Source organism: Leptodactylus fuscus, chromosome 11, assembly GCF_031893055.1.
Source record: "Leptodactylus fuscus isolate aLepFus1 chromosome 11, aLepFus1.hap2, whole genome shotgun sequence".
Classification (NCBI taxonomy): domain Eukaryota; kingdom Metazoa; phylum Chordata; class Amphibia; order Anura; family Leptodactylidae; genus Leptodactylus; species Leptodactylus fuscus.
The window spans coordinates 3,045,134-3,062,672 of record NC_134275.1 but is presented as its reverse complement, the minus strand read 5'-3'; the positions used below and the strand labels follow the sequence as shown (position 1 = coordinate 3,062,672).

Genomic DNA, 17,539 nt, shown 5'->3' with positions numbered 1-17,539 from the left:
CTATAACAGGTCACATCTACGCTGAGGTCACATCTACGCTGGTTATCTGGCCACAATTCTGCTATTGGATCCCTGACATGACTGATACCCCTGGAACCCAACAGATCCCCTTGGCTGTATTGGGATCTTCTGTGATGGTACCCATAGAAAAAGTCTAGTCTGTATCATCTCCTTGATCTGTCTGCATCACATCTCCATGCCCATGTGAAGATAAAATAATGCAGGTGTAGATATATACAATGGGAAATGCATTATTTTACACCACATTTTTGGCACAGATAGGTGCAAACTTGTGGATTTGCAACTTTATCGCACCACTTGCCAATGAAATCGTTGCATATAGCATTTTTGCATCAGCTCCACACCAAATGCATCATCATTTAGCAGATACTGTATCTATATCTGTTAAGAGCTGACATAGACATCAACCGAGGGTGCAGACTCTCATAGGATGCTTATCCTTCGCTGGTACAGGGTACATCAATATCAGCGTACAATTGATGGATTCTCCCCACTATGAGTTCCTTGCATAGCTGGAAAAACTGAAAGGGATGCAGTGCAAAACTAGCACTATGGTCCATTCATTTCTACGAGAAAACCTCAATGTGAGCCGCAAACTTAGGCTAAGGCCCAACGTGGCACCCCGCAACAAAAAAGCACTGCAGGAAAACCACAGCGGCAACACATCATGGTTCTTCCTGCAGCGCTTTAGGGTGCATTCACACTGAGTAAACGCTAGCTTATTTTGTAGAGTAAAATTACACTTGTAAATTTTGCTATCCCATTGACTTCAATGATATTTTTTTACAAGTGTAAAAATACGCCTGTAAAAAATACGCCTGTAAAAAATACGCCTGTAAAAATACGCCTGTAAAATGTCATTGAAGTCAATGGGATAGCAAAATTTACAAGTGTAATTTTACTCTACAAAATAAGCTAGCGTTTACTCAGTGTGAATGCACCCTTAGACTGAAAGTTCCCAGCGTTTTCCTCTGTGGTTTTTCTGTTGGCGCTGGCGTTTCCGTAATGCTGCCATCTCCAAAACCACACCGGTTTTGGAAATCGCAGCGTTTTTTATTGCAAAGTGGGCACGGGATTCCCTAGCTCAGTTAAACTTGCCGAGTACATACGGATTTGCAGTCTCTAAATTAGAATGTTCTCAATAATTGACATCTTGGAAGCGGCGAGGAATTGCCGGCATCGAATATATTAGAAAGTTGAAGAACTTTTCAGCGACATGCTCTATAAGCTTTGTGTGGATAAAACTGGAAAACCTCTTTAATCCTACAAGTTCAGTAGTTCTTTCTTGCAATGGAAAATCTCATCAATTGCTTTGCTAGAATGAAACAGAGAAGGCCGGGATGTATTTTGCTGCCGTATGTATGCCGAGCACAGTCTTTAAGGAGTTAGAGGATAGAGCTGAAAAATACAGAGGAAACTTTATCTGCTACTCGTAGCAAAACTGCAAAATTCAATCTTTTGACAGATGGTAGGAACGTATACAGTGACATTGTATTACTATGAGTAAGAGAAATACATAATAATAAGATGTCTCTGAGTCTGTACACCATATATCCAATGGAATATTACACATGTATATGTATGTACAGGATCATAATATTCTAGAATGACCTAGAAAATAGCACACAGCCATGATAAGGTGGATTCTATAGCTGGAGATCTCCCTGGAATATTATTACATGATACAATAGAAATACATGAAAACCACAAAGTATATTCCCCAAAGATTGTCGGGGAAAAGAGAAATCTATGATGTGAGCAAATATCCAAAGGGATAGGATAATACAATGTACAGTTGTGCTCAAAAAGCTTACATACCCCGGCAGATTTTTTTTGTTTTTTGGCCTTTTTTCAGAGAATATGAATGATAACACAAAAACTTTGTCTCCACTCATAGTTAGTGGTTGGTTGAAGCCATTTATTGTCAAAATCTGAATGACCTCTCATCTGCGTTGGTAATCTGTTCGGGAGAGTCCCCCCAAACGGAATACCAAACGCAAGTGTAAGCGGTGCACAGTAAAGCACACAAACCCCATAGACTATAATGGAGCCCGTGTGCCTGGCGTGAAATCTCCGCAGGGAACATGTGGACAGGAAAGTAGATTGTGAAGTACTTTCCTCTCTGCATATTCCCTGCCGAGATCTCACGGCAAGCACACAGACCCCATTATAGTCTATGGGGTCCGTGTGCTTTCACTGCATACCACTTGTAAATGTGTTTGGTATTCCGTGCGGACTCCCTGAACGGAATACCAACGCAGATGTGAACGAGGCCTGTGTTTCTGGGATCCAGACAGACTGTTGCATCTCTGCTCCAAGCAATGACATTTCTGGATTGTGAGTCATGGGGAAAGCCAAAGAATTGTCTGCGGATCTACGGGAAAAAGTAGTTGAACTGTATAAAACAAGAAAGGGATACAATAAGATCTGCAAGGAATTGCTAATTGGAATTGGAATTGCTCACGGGCTTTGTGAAAACCAACCAAAATTTTAGCCACAACTGAACGGAAAATTGTTTGGGATGCAAAGCAAAACCCCCTACATATAGCGGACTCTCTGAAAACTAGCGGTGGAGCTGCTTCAAGATGCACAATAAGGAGGCCCTTGAAGAAAAATGAGCTGCATGGTTGAGTTGCCTGAAGACTGCGAAAATTTAACTTGCTTTCGATACGCCAAACAGCTCAGAGTCAAGCCTCAAAATTTCTGGAACAAGGTAATTTGGAGTGATGAGACAAAAATCAAACTTTTTGGTCACAACCTTAAATGTTCCACTTGGAGAGGTGTCAACAAGGCCTATGATGAAAGGAACGCCATTCCTACTGTAAAGGCCGGAGGTGACCACTGATGATGTGGGGATGTGGCTCAGGAAACTTGGTCAAAGTAGAAGGAAAGATGGATGCAGCAAATACTGGAGACTGCAAATTTGCATTCATGAGCCAGGAAGCTGCAACATGACAATGATCCAAAACACAGGGCCAAGTTGACCAGTCATTGGCTACAGCAGAAGAAAGTGAAGGTTCTGGAGTCTCCTGGAATCTCAGTCTCCCGACCTCAATATCATTGAACCCCTCTGGGGAGATCTCAAGAGCAGAGGACATGCAGCAATTTACAGGAACAAGACGAATGGGAGACAATAAAGAGCCCCATCCACAACGACCACCAAAGACTTCATTGATATTAGAGGGGACAATACCCGTATTAAGGACTGGGGGACGTGAGCTTTTGAACAGAAGTTTGACAATAAATGGCTTCACCATCCACTAACCATGAGCGGACACAACACTGTAACAAGTTTTGAGGATGTCCATAGTAATAATCCTATACAAAGTTACTTGCACAATATACACGACCACGACTTATTAATGTAGAGAGAAAGCGACGCACAATAAGCGAAGCACAATAAGCGAGACTCGAGGGCCAGAACTTTTTAAGAAGTCATTTTTTTTTTAATCAAAATATGAGGCCACAAATTGCATTTACTGATTGAAGACAATTCAGCATTGCGGCTTATTAAAGATGCGCTCCCTTTATAATTTCACTTTCCATTTTCTGATGAAAAGATTTGCCCTCATTTCCCAGAACACTTAAGTAGGACACATGTACATTATGGAACATAATAACAACAACGATCAGCACAATGTTTTTCTCTTTTTTTCTTGATTCATAATGATTTCTAGTGTGTGCCATTAAGGTCGCGCTGCTTATTCGGAAATCAGGTTTTTTTTTCAACCGGACATAAAGTCCTGCATAGAAACTCCAGGAAGGAACTCCAGCGCGAAGCGCTCGATGTATAGAATATAACCTTTATTCAAAATACATTAAAAAAAAGTTCATATGGCAGCCATCAGTAGTTGGTACAAGTGCATAAATGCAACTGCATGTCTGACTTTGTGTCCGGTTAAAAAAAACGGTTTCGCGGTGGAGAGGCGCAAAACGTTCACGGGCGGACACTTTGCACACCCATTCAAGTGAATGGGTTTGAAAACTGACTGACAATTTCCGTCCCCTGTCCAGTTTATCAGGCAGAAGGCGGAAACCTGCAAAGCGGAGACCGGGGCGCAGGTGTGAACCCTCCCTGATTCTTCATTGTTTTCTATGAAAGGCAGAGATCGCAGCGGGCGCGGAAAAAATAAGCGTCCTGCTCGATATGGCTGTGGATTCTGCAGCTGATTCTACCACGGAGTCCACGACTCGAGACTCCCTGCTGATTCATCTGGGCCTAGACAGCAGCAGAATCCCATGATGGAATACCGATGTCCTGCATTGAAATACTGTTGTGGCTGGACCGCGGCCGAATATACGTCAGCGGAAAATGAATTCACAATGGAACGATATCAGGTGCAGATGTGAACATAGCATCACCGCATGACCACTGAGGCCGGTCACTCGTGTGCTTGGCCGCTGCAGTGGTCACATGACAATACGTTACCGTTATCACCTGAAAGCGAAGGAACAGGAGCAGTGGTGCTGGAACGGGGAGATATTCAAAGGGTTTTTCTTCATTTTGCACACAGTTTCTTGCCTTTACCTAATTGTTATACACCTTTACACACTTTAAGATGTAGCGGTCGAAAAAGGAACGTATTGCTTTAATGAAGGATCGCTTACAAACTTTTATTCATTCACCTTCTATCTTGTGGCGTGCCATAGTGCAAAAAATGCTGCAACAAATATTCTTTTAGCAGCTGCTCCACATGTACATGCTGGAGGTTTGGATCTATGTGCCAGGTGAAATGTAACAGCTCAGTTTTGGACTGGTCTCTATAAAGATAAATACTATTAAAGGGATCCTATCATTGGATTCCCTTTGTCTCTGATTAACACGTAGGAATAGCCTTAAGAAAGTCTCTTCTTCTCCTACCTTTAGATGTCTTCTCCGCGACACCTTTCGGTAGAAATCTGGTTTTCTTCAGTATGCAAATGAGTTCTCTCGCAGCACTGGGGGCAGTCCTCAGCACTCAAACAGCACTGGGGGTGTCCCCAATGCTGCGAGAGAACTCTCCAGCGATGCCTCTGTCTTCTTCTGGAACGGCCTCTCCCTGCGTCTTCTTCTGTCCTGGGTTTCAATCTTGTAGGCCTTGGGAAGAGCCAACTGCGCATATGCCTGGGCCACAAGAAAATGGCCGCTTACAAAGTAAGCTGGTGTAAACAGCCATTTTCTTGTGGCCCGGACATGCACAGTCAGCTCTGCCTGAGGCCTAGAAGATTGAAAGCCAGGACGGAAGAAGACGCAGGGAGATGGCGTTCCAGAAGAAGATGGAGGCGTCGCTGGAGAGATCTCTTGCAGCATTGGGGACGCCCCCAGTGCTGTTTGAGTGCTGGGGACCGCCCCCAGTGCTGCGAGAGAACTCATTTGCATACCGAAGAAAACCTGGATTTCTACCAAACAGCGGCGCGTAGAAGACATCTAAAGGTAGGAGAAGAAGAGGCTTCCTTAAGGCTATTCCTACGTTTTAGTCACAAAAAAAAAAGAGTATCCAATGATAGGATCCCTTTAAAGGATGAACATTGCCTTTAGATCCGACGCTGTATTATGTCATTGCTATTTGCAGCACGTTCTCATAAAATAAATGCCTTTTGGATCTTCATTTTTGTGTTCTGTCCGCCGATAGGGTTTTACAAATTGGAATAAACGGGACTTCAACCAGTTTATTAAAGCTAATGAGAAATACGGCCGTGACGATATTGATAATATCGCTCGTGAAGTGGAAGGGAAGACGCCAGAGGAGGTCATTGAATACTCAGGTTTGTCAGTCTCTAAGCTACATCAGACAAGTCCAGGCTTATAAGGAGTGAGCCAGATAGTGCATTTGTTATTGAGACATGACAGCCCATAGTCTAGTAGATGGAACAATTGATCATCAGTAGTCAATGCATCTCTTATAGTGAACGACACGGAGCGGCTCGTCCGGGCTGCAGCGCCTGAGAAGTGTTTGTTCATTACAATCCAGACAATGACAGCAATGTACTGTAACTCCTGCGACACTTCTTTCCCTGTATCTGCATGTACATACACATTCACCTAGTACATGTCTGCTTTCAGCCGTCTTCTGGGAACGCTGCAATGAATTGCAGGATATTGAAAAAATCATGGCACAGATTGAACGAGGTGAAGCGCGTATTCAGAGGAGGATCAGTATCAAAAAAGCATTGGATGCAAAGGTAATCTCGCAGGGGTCTGATGTCTGTATGTGGAATAACAGTAGTGCGTCATACAGTATATAATAATGGGATAGCTCAGGATTTGTGAACAGAGTTCAGCTATTTCATGGAGTCAACGCATTATAAGCGCTACTGGAAAAAACGCGGATCCAACCTATAGGGAAACCGCCGGCATTACCATAGGTATAACTGACATACTGCAATTTGCAAAAACGCAACAGCTTATCCCATCTACATTTTGCAGAAAAATATCCTCAGCGGACATGCATTGAGTTCAAAATCGAATCACAGTATGTCAGGTATACATACGGAAACGTCAGCGGTATCCATATAGTTAGGGTAAGTTCACATGGGGTTCTTTAGATGGAACCTGAGGCGGAGGCTGCTGCAGGAATGGTCCAAAATACGGGTAGCTGCAACTGGATGCTGGTGCACTGTACTGGCATCCAGTTGCTCACTCTTCTGCGGATTAGGCCCAAATGAATGGTCCTAGTCCGGAGGAGGGAGCGTCTTCAGGTGGAAGTGCGAGGCAACTCCGCCTGAAGAATCAGCATGTCCATTCTTTTTTCTGGGAGCCGGAACAAATGGCTCCCGGAAAAAAGAACTGACCGGCTCCCATTGATTTCAATGGGAGCCGTCTATTTAGTCAGGATTTTGAGGCCGTATCTGCCCCCGTGTGAACTCAACCTAATAGTATTCAGCGTCTTGTCACATGGGAATCTTCACATCCCACCATGTAGACCTTGCAAGGAACACCACCAGTACAAAGAACAATGGCTTCCTTGCCAGTTGCTGTAACAAAAGCCTTGCCTTCTAAAGGAAGTTTCCATGCGGATATTTAAGGTGTCCATGGAAATCTACATTGCACTTGCGTACCATGTTTTGGTTAGTGATCTTTAGTTATCATTTTGTCAGATTACCGTCCATTGGCTCATTTTTCTGCTGTGTTCAGATTGCAAGGTACAAGGCTCCATTTCATCAGCTGCGGATACAATATGGGACCAATAAAGGCAAAAACTACACAGAGGAGGAGGACCGCTTCCTGATCTGCATGTTGCATAAAATGGGCTTCGATAAGGAAAACGTATATGAAGAGCTTCGCCAGTGTGTTAGAAACGCTCCCCAATTTAGGTTTGATTGGTTCATCAAGTCCCGGACTGCCATGGTAAGTTATATCTACCTTGTCATAATAATGTATATTCAGGGAGTGTACTATGTGCCCCATAGGGCTTGCAGGGTTGCAGATCAAACACCTGTACTTGCATCTATCAGGTCTGTCCGGGCCTGAACCAGGAAAGATGGGGACCGGTCCTGAAGTGGTTAATGGGATCCTATGATTGGATATCCTTTTTTCTCGATAACACGTAGGAATAACCTTAAGAAAGTCTACTCTTCTCCTACTTTCAGATGTCTTCACTGCACCGCTGTTTGGTAGAAATCCGGGTTTTCTTCAGTATGCAAATGAGTTCTCTTGCAGCACTGGGGGCGGTCCTCAATGCTGCGAGAAAACTGGCCGCTTACACATTACGCTGGTGTAAGCAGCCATTTTCTTGTGGCCCGGGCACGCACAGTCTGCTCTGCCTGAGGCCTAGAAGATTGAAACCCAGGACAGAAGAAGACGCAGGGAGAGGCTGTTCCAGAAGAAGATGGAGGTTGCTGGAGAGTTCTCTTGCCCCCAGTGCTGTTTGAGCATTGGGGACCGCCCTCAGTGCTGCAAGAGAAACCATTTGCATACCAAAGTAAACCCAGATTTCTACTGAACGGCGACGTGTAGAAGACAACTAAAGGTTGGAGAAGAATAGTCTTTCTTAAGGCTATTCCTACATGTTAGGGAGAAAAAAGGATATCCAATGATAGGATCCCTTTAAGCCACGCCAACCCTTTAAATAAAAACAATGTGGCCGGACAACCCTTTTAATTGTGGCAGGTATAAGATGACTTTCTTGGTTATCTTAGGGTCCTAGGCATCGGGATCACCTTGTTTCCTCCATTTCTTGCTCGCGCAGTCGCCCATTACCTCCCTTCAGCAGATTCATCTCATCGTCTCCGTATTGTCCAATTACATTTTTACTGTAAATGTGGAAAAAGTCATTTTCTGTGTTTTAGCCTAATGCATTACTTGGAGGATGAGCATTATCTACCTGAAAATCAAATCAAAGCAATGAAATTACCGAATGGAAATGCAACTCTGATCTTATAGCAAAAACTCCCATCAGAGGAGGGAAAATGGAAAACGTATCGGCTAACCCAATGAATCACGTCTGCTAATAACATTACATGCATGGCGCGTCTGAGAGCACATCTGCTTATGGTATGGACCGTGACGTGTCACAATACACTGTAGGGATGGGGAAGGAGGTTAGAGGTTGTAGATAAGAGCCAGATGTTTTGCAGCGCTGCGCATGCTGCAGTATCTCGCTTTACTGCTCACTATAAAGCATTGCAGCATGCATGACCAACGTTACACTATAGACGCTTATGGTGACCGAATCCCAGGTGAAGGTGTCTAGAGAGTGGGCCGCACTAGGGAGGGAGCGGGCACAGGGCTGACACTTAGGGTAAGGTGTTAAGGGGCCACTACTAGTCCCAGTAGGGTAACACCGACTCCTGATTCGATCCTTAGCATATCTCTGTATACAGTATACGCAGGGTTAATCATTTTAGCATCCTGGTATTGTTCTATAAGCGATGAGATTTCTTCATGCGCCTGCGTTGTCCGTGTCTCGAGGCTGCCACTAGGTGACGCTGTATACTAACACACGTCTCGTTTATGAAAAATGGCATTTTCTTTGTCCACAGTCTGTGAATCCGCACGATGGTGTTTTGTCAAGCTGGGCAAAGAAATAATAGACTGTGTATTTGTGTGTACGGTATAGAAATGTATATGGGGAGCTACCGGGCGCCTAGCTTATAATTCGTATGTATTCAGTAAGTGCCATGGATACAGCTTGTGTATTGTCCTCGCCGTTATTAAGATGGAGGATGATGTGTATTATGTGCAGAGCTGTAGTGGGATATAGAGGTAGAAGCTGCACATATACAGCCATAACAATAACATCATATAATAGTACCTTGTGTACCAGGTAGACGCACAGTCCCATATGCAGCAGCGTTTTGACTATTATAACCATCATATTTTGTCCGAAACTTGTTCTCTTGGGTGGAATAAGACCCGGCGGGATAGTCTTCTGCTTCTTATGTGCATCAGCAATCTTCTAACCCACCACCTTCTCTATAGTTCACCGATTGCCCTTATTTAAACCACTTTTGGTAGTTTTTAACCTATGCAAACCAGGAGCGCTGCACAACACCTACATTAATGGAGACGCTCAGGCCCAGGCATCTAGCCATTGTATTTCTCTGTTAGTCACTCAGATCCTTGTCCTTACAAGAAAGGAGAAGGAAGCGTCGGTGCGCCTGTATGGCCAGCGCTCCATTCCCTTTGCATCGATGCGCCTGTATGGCCAGCGCTCCATTCCCTTTGCATCGGTGCGCCTGTATGGCCAGCGCTCCATTCCCTTTGCATCGGTGCGCCTGTATGGCCAGTGCTCCATTCCCTTTGCATCGGTGCGCCTGTATGGCCAGTGCTCCATTCCCTTTGCATCGGTGCGCCTGTATGGCCAGCGCTCCATTCCCTTTGCATCGGCGCGCCTGTATGGTCAGCGCTCCATTCCCTTTGCATCGGTGCGCCTGTACGGCCAGCGCTCCATTCCCTTTGCATCGGTGCGCCTGTATGGCCAGTGCTCCATTCCCTTTGCATCGGTGCGCCTGTATGGCCAGCGCTCCATTCCCTTTGCATCGGCGCGCCTGTATGGCCAGCGCTCCATTCCCTTTGCATCGGCGCGCCTGTATGGCCAGCGCTCCATTCCCTTTGCATCGGCGCGCCTGTATGGCCAGCGCTCCATTCCCTTTGCATCGGTGCGCCTGTATGGCCAGTGCTCCATTCCCTTTGCATCGGTGCGCCTGTATGGCCAGCGCTCCATTCCCTTTGCATCGGTGCGCCTGTATGGCCAGCGCTCCATTCCCATTGCATCGGTGCGCCTGTATGGCCAGCGCTCCATTCCCTTTGCATCGGCGCGCCTGTATGGCCAGCGCTCCATTCCCTTTGCATCGGCGCTCCTGTATGGCCAGTGCTCTATTCCCTTTGCATCGGCGCTCCTGTATGGCCAGCGCTCCATTCCCTTTGCATCGGCGCTCCTGTATGGCCAGTGCTCTATTCCCTTTGCATCGGCGCTCCTGTATGGCCAGTGCTCTATTCCCTTTGCATCGGCGCTCCTGTATGGCCAGTGCTCTATTCCCTTTGCATCGGCGCTCCTGTATGGCCAGCGCTCTATTCCCTTTGCATCGGCGCGCCTGTATGGCCAGTGCTCTATTCCCTTTGCATCGGCGCTCCATGCACAGGATTGTTTCTTCCAGCAATCTGACACTTATCCTATGGGTAGGAGATACGTGTGTGTCGTGTCCCTCTAAGACCTTATTCACAGCTACGTTTGGCTTTCCCTGAATGGAAATCTATCCGAATAAAAAAGCAGCTACCTAAGGAAATTCATGGACCTCATACACTATAATGGGGTCCGTGTGGTTTCGGCACAAAACATGCAGAGAGAAAAGTCCTGCAAGTCTCCACATGTTTTATGCAGAAACCACACCATTATAATCTATGGGGTCTGTGGGTTTCTGCTTTTTTATGCAGATAGGTTTCCGTTCGGGAGGTTTGCCTGAACGGAAACCCGAACAAGGATGTGAATAGGGCCTAAGAACTGAGTCTCTGGTATTCACTTCATCTATCTATGGGTTTTGATCAAACTTGACAACTCCTCCAGAACATTCAGGAAAAGAAGGGTAACGTGCAAGACCCCTGGAAGATTGGGCAGATCTCCTTGGCTCTTTATATGTCTACATGTGAGGGTGCAGGTCACCCTTATGGGCACAGGGCCGTCACCTCATCTTACAATGCACGCTAGGCTCGTCTGTCACCCAGACGTTGGTTAATATGGGTCTGATGTTACGGCCGATCACTTCAGCGATGACCACGTTGCCTTTTATGATCATTTTAGTAATTCTCGTCCATTACAGACGAGCCGAACACAAAGAACCTTTGAGGTTGATCACAGGAATGAATATCACCGAAGGCAGCGATGCACACAATAGATTTTTAGGTAACCGCAGGCGCCTATATTTGCACCCACATATTTCCTGCTTCATTCTTTGTTTGCAAAAAAGTCTATTTTTTTTTTTTGGTCGCCAAGGGAACAGCCCTGATTTCTCTCTATGACGGCCATATACACTGACTATTGTCCAATGCTATATGTATGAAAAGCAAACACTTGACAGAGGTCACCCGGCATTGTGAATTCTATTGTCCGACCTTCTCCAGCTTTGTCAATGCAGCGGCAGGGATCACTCTGGTTATCATGGCAATGATGGGGTTAATTTGCCTTGTACTTGTGTGTATATATATATATATATATATATATATATATATATATATATATATATATATATATATAGCTAGAGATAATACAGAAGACAAACTTGGCTCTGCTACATCAACAAATATACCAATTCTATGAAATCCTCTCCGGTTACCCGACCTTCTGCAATCTGCGATCCATTTTGCAATAGTCCACATTACAAGCAGGTATTTGGTGCCTTTCCATGTTGCGTGGTGCCAGGGGTAAGGGGTCGTGATCCGATTCTGCACTGTACTCATTATGAATCATCTGCATTCAGTAGCAGGGATCTCCGGGGGACGGTTTTGTAACATTTCCTGGCCGAAATCATTAATCTTTCCTCCTATAGTGCAGGTTCCTGTAGTAATACAGCGGCTCCAAAGACTTAGCGCTGAGATCAATAGACTATTGCTATATGCAGATTAGAAGGTTAATTGGTAAGCAGGTAAGTGATTCATCTATTCTGGTCTAGCCGTCAGTGCCGACCACTGTATTGCTGCAACGGACCGGCACCCGACAAGGGACCAGGAGACGTCTTACACGTCCACAAGCCAAGCAGTCGTGCAGTAAACGCTCACTGGGGTTTGCCCTACTTCTGCGCGCTTCCTAAATCTTCCGTCTTATGCCCTTTACAGGGATACAGAGACGTAACCCTCCGCCGTGTTCAATCCCTTAGTGTGTAGTCACTTCTGAAATATGAGCAGGAACGTAAGATGCGCATTCACAGAAACCTGCAGGGCAGTCCTGTCCTTGTTCAGCCGTACGACGTGAAGGTTTCTGTCCCTCCGCGGCCACTCGCACTTGCATATTTATATAAAACGTGGATATTCTTCATGGTATTGAATGTAGGGGAAGATAAACGCATAGAGATATAGTGATTTTAGACATTTATACCCAATAAGCTATAACATGGCGAAGTGCAAGACTGTGCATAGATAAATATGGTATAAAGTACAAACATTGCAGGGATAGAACTAGGCTTCTTTATATTAAAGGGGTTGTCTGGCTTATAAAATCCAGGCCAGGTACGTGATCATAAAGCCCTGTAGTATCAAACATGGCCAGTAGGGTTGAGCTGATCTTGAGATTTCAGGATCGATTATAAAATCCGATTTCTGATCATTTTCCAGCCGATCCTGATCGTGAAATTTGCTCGATCGCCGATCGGAATCCAATCTTTCCCGATCGCTCAACCCTAGTCAATGCTTCTCTATGGGAAGTGTCACTTTTAGGGTTGAGCCAATCTTGACATTTCAGAATCTGATTTCTGATCATTTTCCAGCCAATTGTGAAATTTGCTCGATGGCCAATCAGGATCTGATCTTTTCCAATCCCGATCGCTCAACCCTAATAGACAGCCCATTGTGAACGCTTAATTTCCCCTGCAGAAAAATTAGATACCTGCTGCCAGATTGCACCTGATGGTCGGGGTCACCTTGGGTACAACTTTTTGTCCAGGGAACCGTCAAGGCTACATAAAGTAGATAATGGCTACCTTTGAGGTCAGGGATTGGCTGTAGCAGTCACATGTCAACATGGGGCCTTAGCCTTAAAGAGATTTTCCAGGCCAAAAAATTGTCATGACCCATCAATATCAGATCGGTTGGGTTCTGACACCCAGCACTACTTTGATCAGCTGTTGTGGAGCAGGAAGTGGACAGCGCCGTTCTTTGCGGTGGCTGAACAGAGTCATTGCAGCTTAGCTGCCATTCAGATGAATTGAGAGCTGATCGGCAATCCGATGTCTGATCCTGTTCCATTTTCTGTGCATCAGATGCTAATCCATGGGGGTGCTGGATGTCGACCCCCCCCCCCCCCATCAGATATTGGTGACCCTTCCTTAGGACAGGACATTCATGTTTTGAGTCGACTAGTTCCCTATAGGCCACGGGGTGGACAAGTTACCATAGGTGTAAGGCGTCTGACCACAACGTGACCCCGTATAGATCCTTAGTAAGCAGATCCATAGAATCCAATGCAAATATTGTCAGGCGAGGATTCCTAGCGCATTGGCAAACCATAGTCAGCGCTGAGTGTCATCCTTGGTGTACGTCCCTCTCTATTACCTAATATCGGGGGTTATTCCTAATCGTCCCACAATCCTCTGAGCAATCCTACAAATGTGATGTAAAGCTGCAAACCCCCGGATCTCAGGTAATGTCTAGCGTACAGCCTGGATTTACACATGAGGTCATTGACGCTCTGTAGATTTCTATAATCATTTATTAATCTCTGCAATTTCTGATTCCATTATTACATTTGTCAGGAGCTGCAGAGACGCTGCAATACCCTTATATCGCTGATCGAGAAGGAGAACCTGGAGATTGAAGAAAAGGAAAGAGCCGAGAAAAAGAAAAAGACGCCCAAGCCATCGGTAAACACAAGAGAAAATATTAGGGGGAGGGGGGGGGGATTATCAAGCTTGGCACGCCGGAATTGTGGATTTAAGAAAAATTGTTAGAATTGAAATGTGACTTTTGCAAAGATATTGCATTCACACACCATGGACTTCACTATGTTAAGGTGGGTAGCATGGTGAGCCAAATGCAACTTATAAAAAGTCACGATCTTACTCCAGTGGTGTTGAAGGTGAAGTCATACAAGTGCACCAGATTTATCACCCGTTCTCCTATACTTGATACACTTGGAGTAAATTGTACCGATACAGACTCATAAAATTCCCCTTATCGGCCAATATCCCGCTCGCCTACCCTTCATTTTGGTAGTAAATACAGTTTTTTTCATGCATTTTACAACATGCATTTAATTTTTGTCTTCATGACGCCTCCTTGCCTCTTCGCTGCACCATGAGCCGACTGCGCAAGCGCAGAATTTTGACCCTCAAAGATAAAATCATCAGCACAGCAAAGAGGCAAGGAACCGAAGTGTCACGGAGAAGAACAGTCAATGATTGAAACTCAGTTGCCCTGTGACTACTTACCTGGCTCCATCAGCAGATTCTGTGTTCTATAAATAGAGGGGGAGAAGGGTTTGTTACAGGGTGACGGTGCTTCCTCCATTTACACAAACACAATACAGGCTTCCCAAATGGCAGCGTCAGTAACTGTAGTTGAGAGTTATTCACTTAAAGGGGTTTTCCAGGCAAAAAGGTCTGTTAGTGCTACTAATGGGTTAATAAGTGCACCCCTATAACTTTAGCAGTGGTTTGAGTGATTTCTGATTGTCTCAGGGAGCGCCTGGCATCTTCTGCATTTGTTTACCGGTGTAGCTTCCTGCTGCAATGCATTCTGGTAGTTGTAGGCTCTCACACTATCTCCCTCTTTGTCTCCCTAGCTATTCCTCCCACCGCTAGCCCTTCCCAACTCACTCAGCCCATCCCCCTACCCTATTATACTTTACCTGTCTTCCTTCTATGAGGAACGCACCACGCCGTAGCCTTCAATACATCTCTATTGTGCAGGCTCCCAGCTTCCGCAATAGAGATGTACTGTCAGCTTCAGTGCTAAGCCAGGGCTCTATTGCGCATGCGCGTGCCAACATAATCGAAGGAGGAGAAGCTGCAACCTGGAAAAGGAAGCCTAGACAGGAAGAAGATAAGGTAAGTATGTTAGGTAAGTAGGTAAGTATGATGGGGAGGGAGTAGCAGTGACAATCCTTTTCCGGAAATGAGGAAACGCGTCGTCACAAATAGTCAGAAAATGTCTCTGGGGCGGTCACATGGCGGCCCCAGGGATATGGGTAACTGTACATTGTAAGGATCCATAATAGGAGGCCTTTGATTTCCTTCCCCATGGCTTGCCATATTATGAAGCCATTCTTTACTCCAAGGGTTGCATTGCATCCAGGGGAACAGTATGGCTCCACAAGAGGTACCTGGGATAGTTACCGGTCCTTAACATGAACCATAGGCGCCCAATGTGCTGACACGTGCGGTCTGTGCACACTCTTGTCTGGTTACCCAAATCACATACCGCCATAGGGTATAGTCACTGTCTGTGTCTCATTTCTATGAACGGGGCGGTATAAATCCCTGCAAGTTCTGCAGAAACAAGCCCATAAAGACAATTTATGGTAATAGGTTCCAGGATATTACAGATGTGCTCATAATGCAACGCTCTATTCTAGAATGGTTGACAAAGCCGCGCTTATTCCTGCTATAATAATGGACGGCCGTTTATACTTTCTGGAATAATCACTTTTATTTAATAGTTAAATATTCATTTTACATTCTTAATGTTTTTCTCTTTGTAATGTTTCCTTTCAGTCTGGGAAGCGGAAGGCGGACGCCGCATCAGACGCTGCCAAGAAGGACGCCAAAAAAGCCAAATCTTAAAGTGTCTTGGAAGGCCGTGCGTAGGACCCCGATACCAGACTGCCACTTCTATACTCCTATAACAAGGCCTTGTCGAGTCGACATCCAATGGTTGTGCAATTCCATCACTTCCTAGTTACAGTAACGTGTAAGAATGTGTATAGTTCTCAATGTCTAACCAAAAATATATGTAGTATTCTATTTTATGCTTCCCCGTATTTACATCTACTGTATTTTGTGAAAATCATATATTTCATATGACAGCGTTCCTTGTTTTACGCAAGTGCAGAGGTTTTAGCTTTTGTATGTTTTATACCGTATGCCGTGGCTTTGAAATAAAAATCAAAGGAGCTTCGTGTTTTTCTTGTTGGATCTGAAGAATCTTCGTTAGATCTTAGCTCAGACCATGACAGAAACATTGAAGCTTATGGGGCAACATAGTGGCTCAGTGGTTAGCACGGCAGCCTTGAAGCGCTAGAGTCCTGGGTTCAAATCCTGCCAGGAACAACATCTGCAAGGAGTTTGTATGTTCTCCCCATGTTTGTGTGGATTTCTTCCCATTCTACAAAGACAGACTGATAGGAAAAAATACATTGTGATCCCTATATCATATATATATATCCTTATATGGGGCTCACAATCTACATATAAAAAAAAAAAAGTAAAATTATTTACATATTAGTCTACTGAGAGGGAAGGAGGGGGGAGGAGGAGGCTGCTAGCCAGCCTGTATTAGGCTAAGTTCACACGGGGGGCAGTGGGGTGAATTTTGGAAGCTGACGTCTCCGTAGATATGATTGACATGCTGTGATTTCCAAAACCGCGCCTGTTTTGAAAATCGCTGTGTGTCTGCGCTGTGTTTTGAAATGCAAAGTGGGCATGGGATTCGCATGAATCCCGTCCACTTTGCAGATACTGTAAAACGGACGCGATTCCGGCCCGTGGTGTTAAAAAGTGGAAGTGTTTAGAAACTGAGGGCCATGAAATGGTAGACCATGTAACATATTACAGAAAAGCTGAGGCCCCTCATTGCAGAAACGCAGCTTTGTTAGTTGTGGTTTTTGAGCCAAAGTCAAGACTACAAAAAGAATGGGAAATCTATAAAAAGTTCTTCTACTTCTACCTTCTGCTCCATCCACTCCTGACTTTGGCTCAAAAAAAAGCTGCAAAATCTGCAACAAAAAAAGCTGCGTTTCTGCAACAAGGGGCTTCAGCCAAAAGCAGGTTTTTTGTTGCAGATTTTGCTGCCAGGAATGAATTGAACAGAAGGTGGAAGTATCAGAGCTTCCTACATATTTCCCATTCCTTTCGTACCTATTCTATATTCTTAGCTTTAGGCTTTGGCCCCACGTTGCAGAAACGCAGCTTTCTTTGTTGTTGCAGATTTTGCTGTGGTTTTTTGAGCCAAAGCCATGGAGTGGATTGAGCAGAAGCGAGAAGTAGAAGAACTTGCTCTATTTCCCGCACTTTGTCTACCTGTTCTTGGCTTTGGCTCAAAAAACAGCAACAAAATTTGCAAGAAAAAAAGCTGCGTTTCCGCCATGTGGGGCTTTAGCCTCAAGCGGATATGGTCTCCATCTGTCAGGTCACCATGTGGACCCGAACAACGAAGAACCGTTCCTAGTGTGAG

General features: G+C 45.1%; 1 protein-coding gene across 1 annotated transcript in view; it reads left to right on the top strand.

Annotated features, from left to right (window-relative positions):
• SMARCA1 (SNF2 related chromatin remodeling ATPase 1) overlaps positions 1 to 16,255 on the top strand; it is a 65,393-nt gene extending 49,138 nt beyond the window's left edge. Inside the window, exons 20-24 of the mRNA XM_075259486.1 lie at positions 5,634 to 5,766; positions 6,065 to 6,183; positions 7,136 to 7,348; positions 13,903 to 14,010; positions 15,862 to 16,255. Coding sequence (XP_075115587.1) covers positions 5,634 to 5,766; positions 6,065 to 6,183; positions 7,136 to 7,348; positions 13,903 to 14,010; positions 15,862 to 15,930 — 642 coding nt within the window. The 3' untranslated portion in view covers positions 15,931 to 16,255. The remainder of the gene's footprint in view (positions 1 to 5,633; positions 5,767 to 6,064; positions 6,184 to 7,135; positions 7,349 to 13,902; positions 14,011 to 15,861) is intronic.
• The last annotated feature ends 1,284 nt before the right edge of the window (positions 16,256 to 17,539 follow it).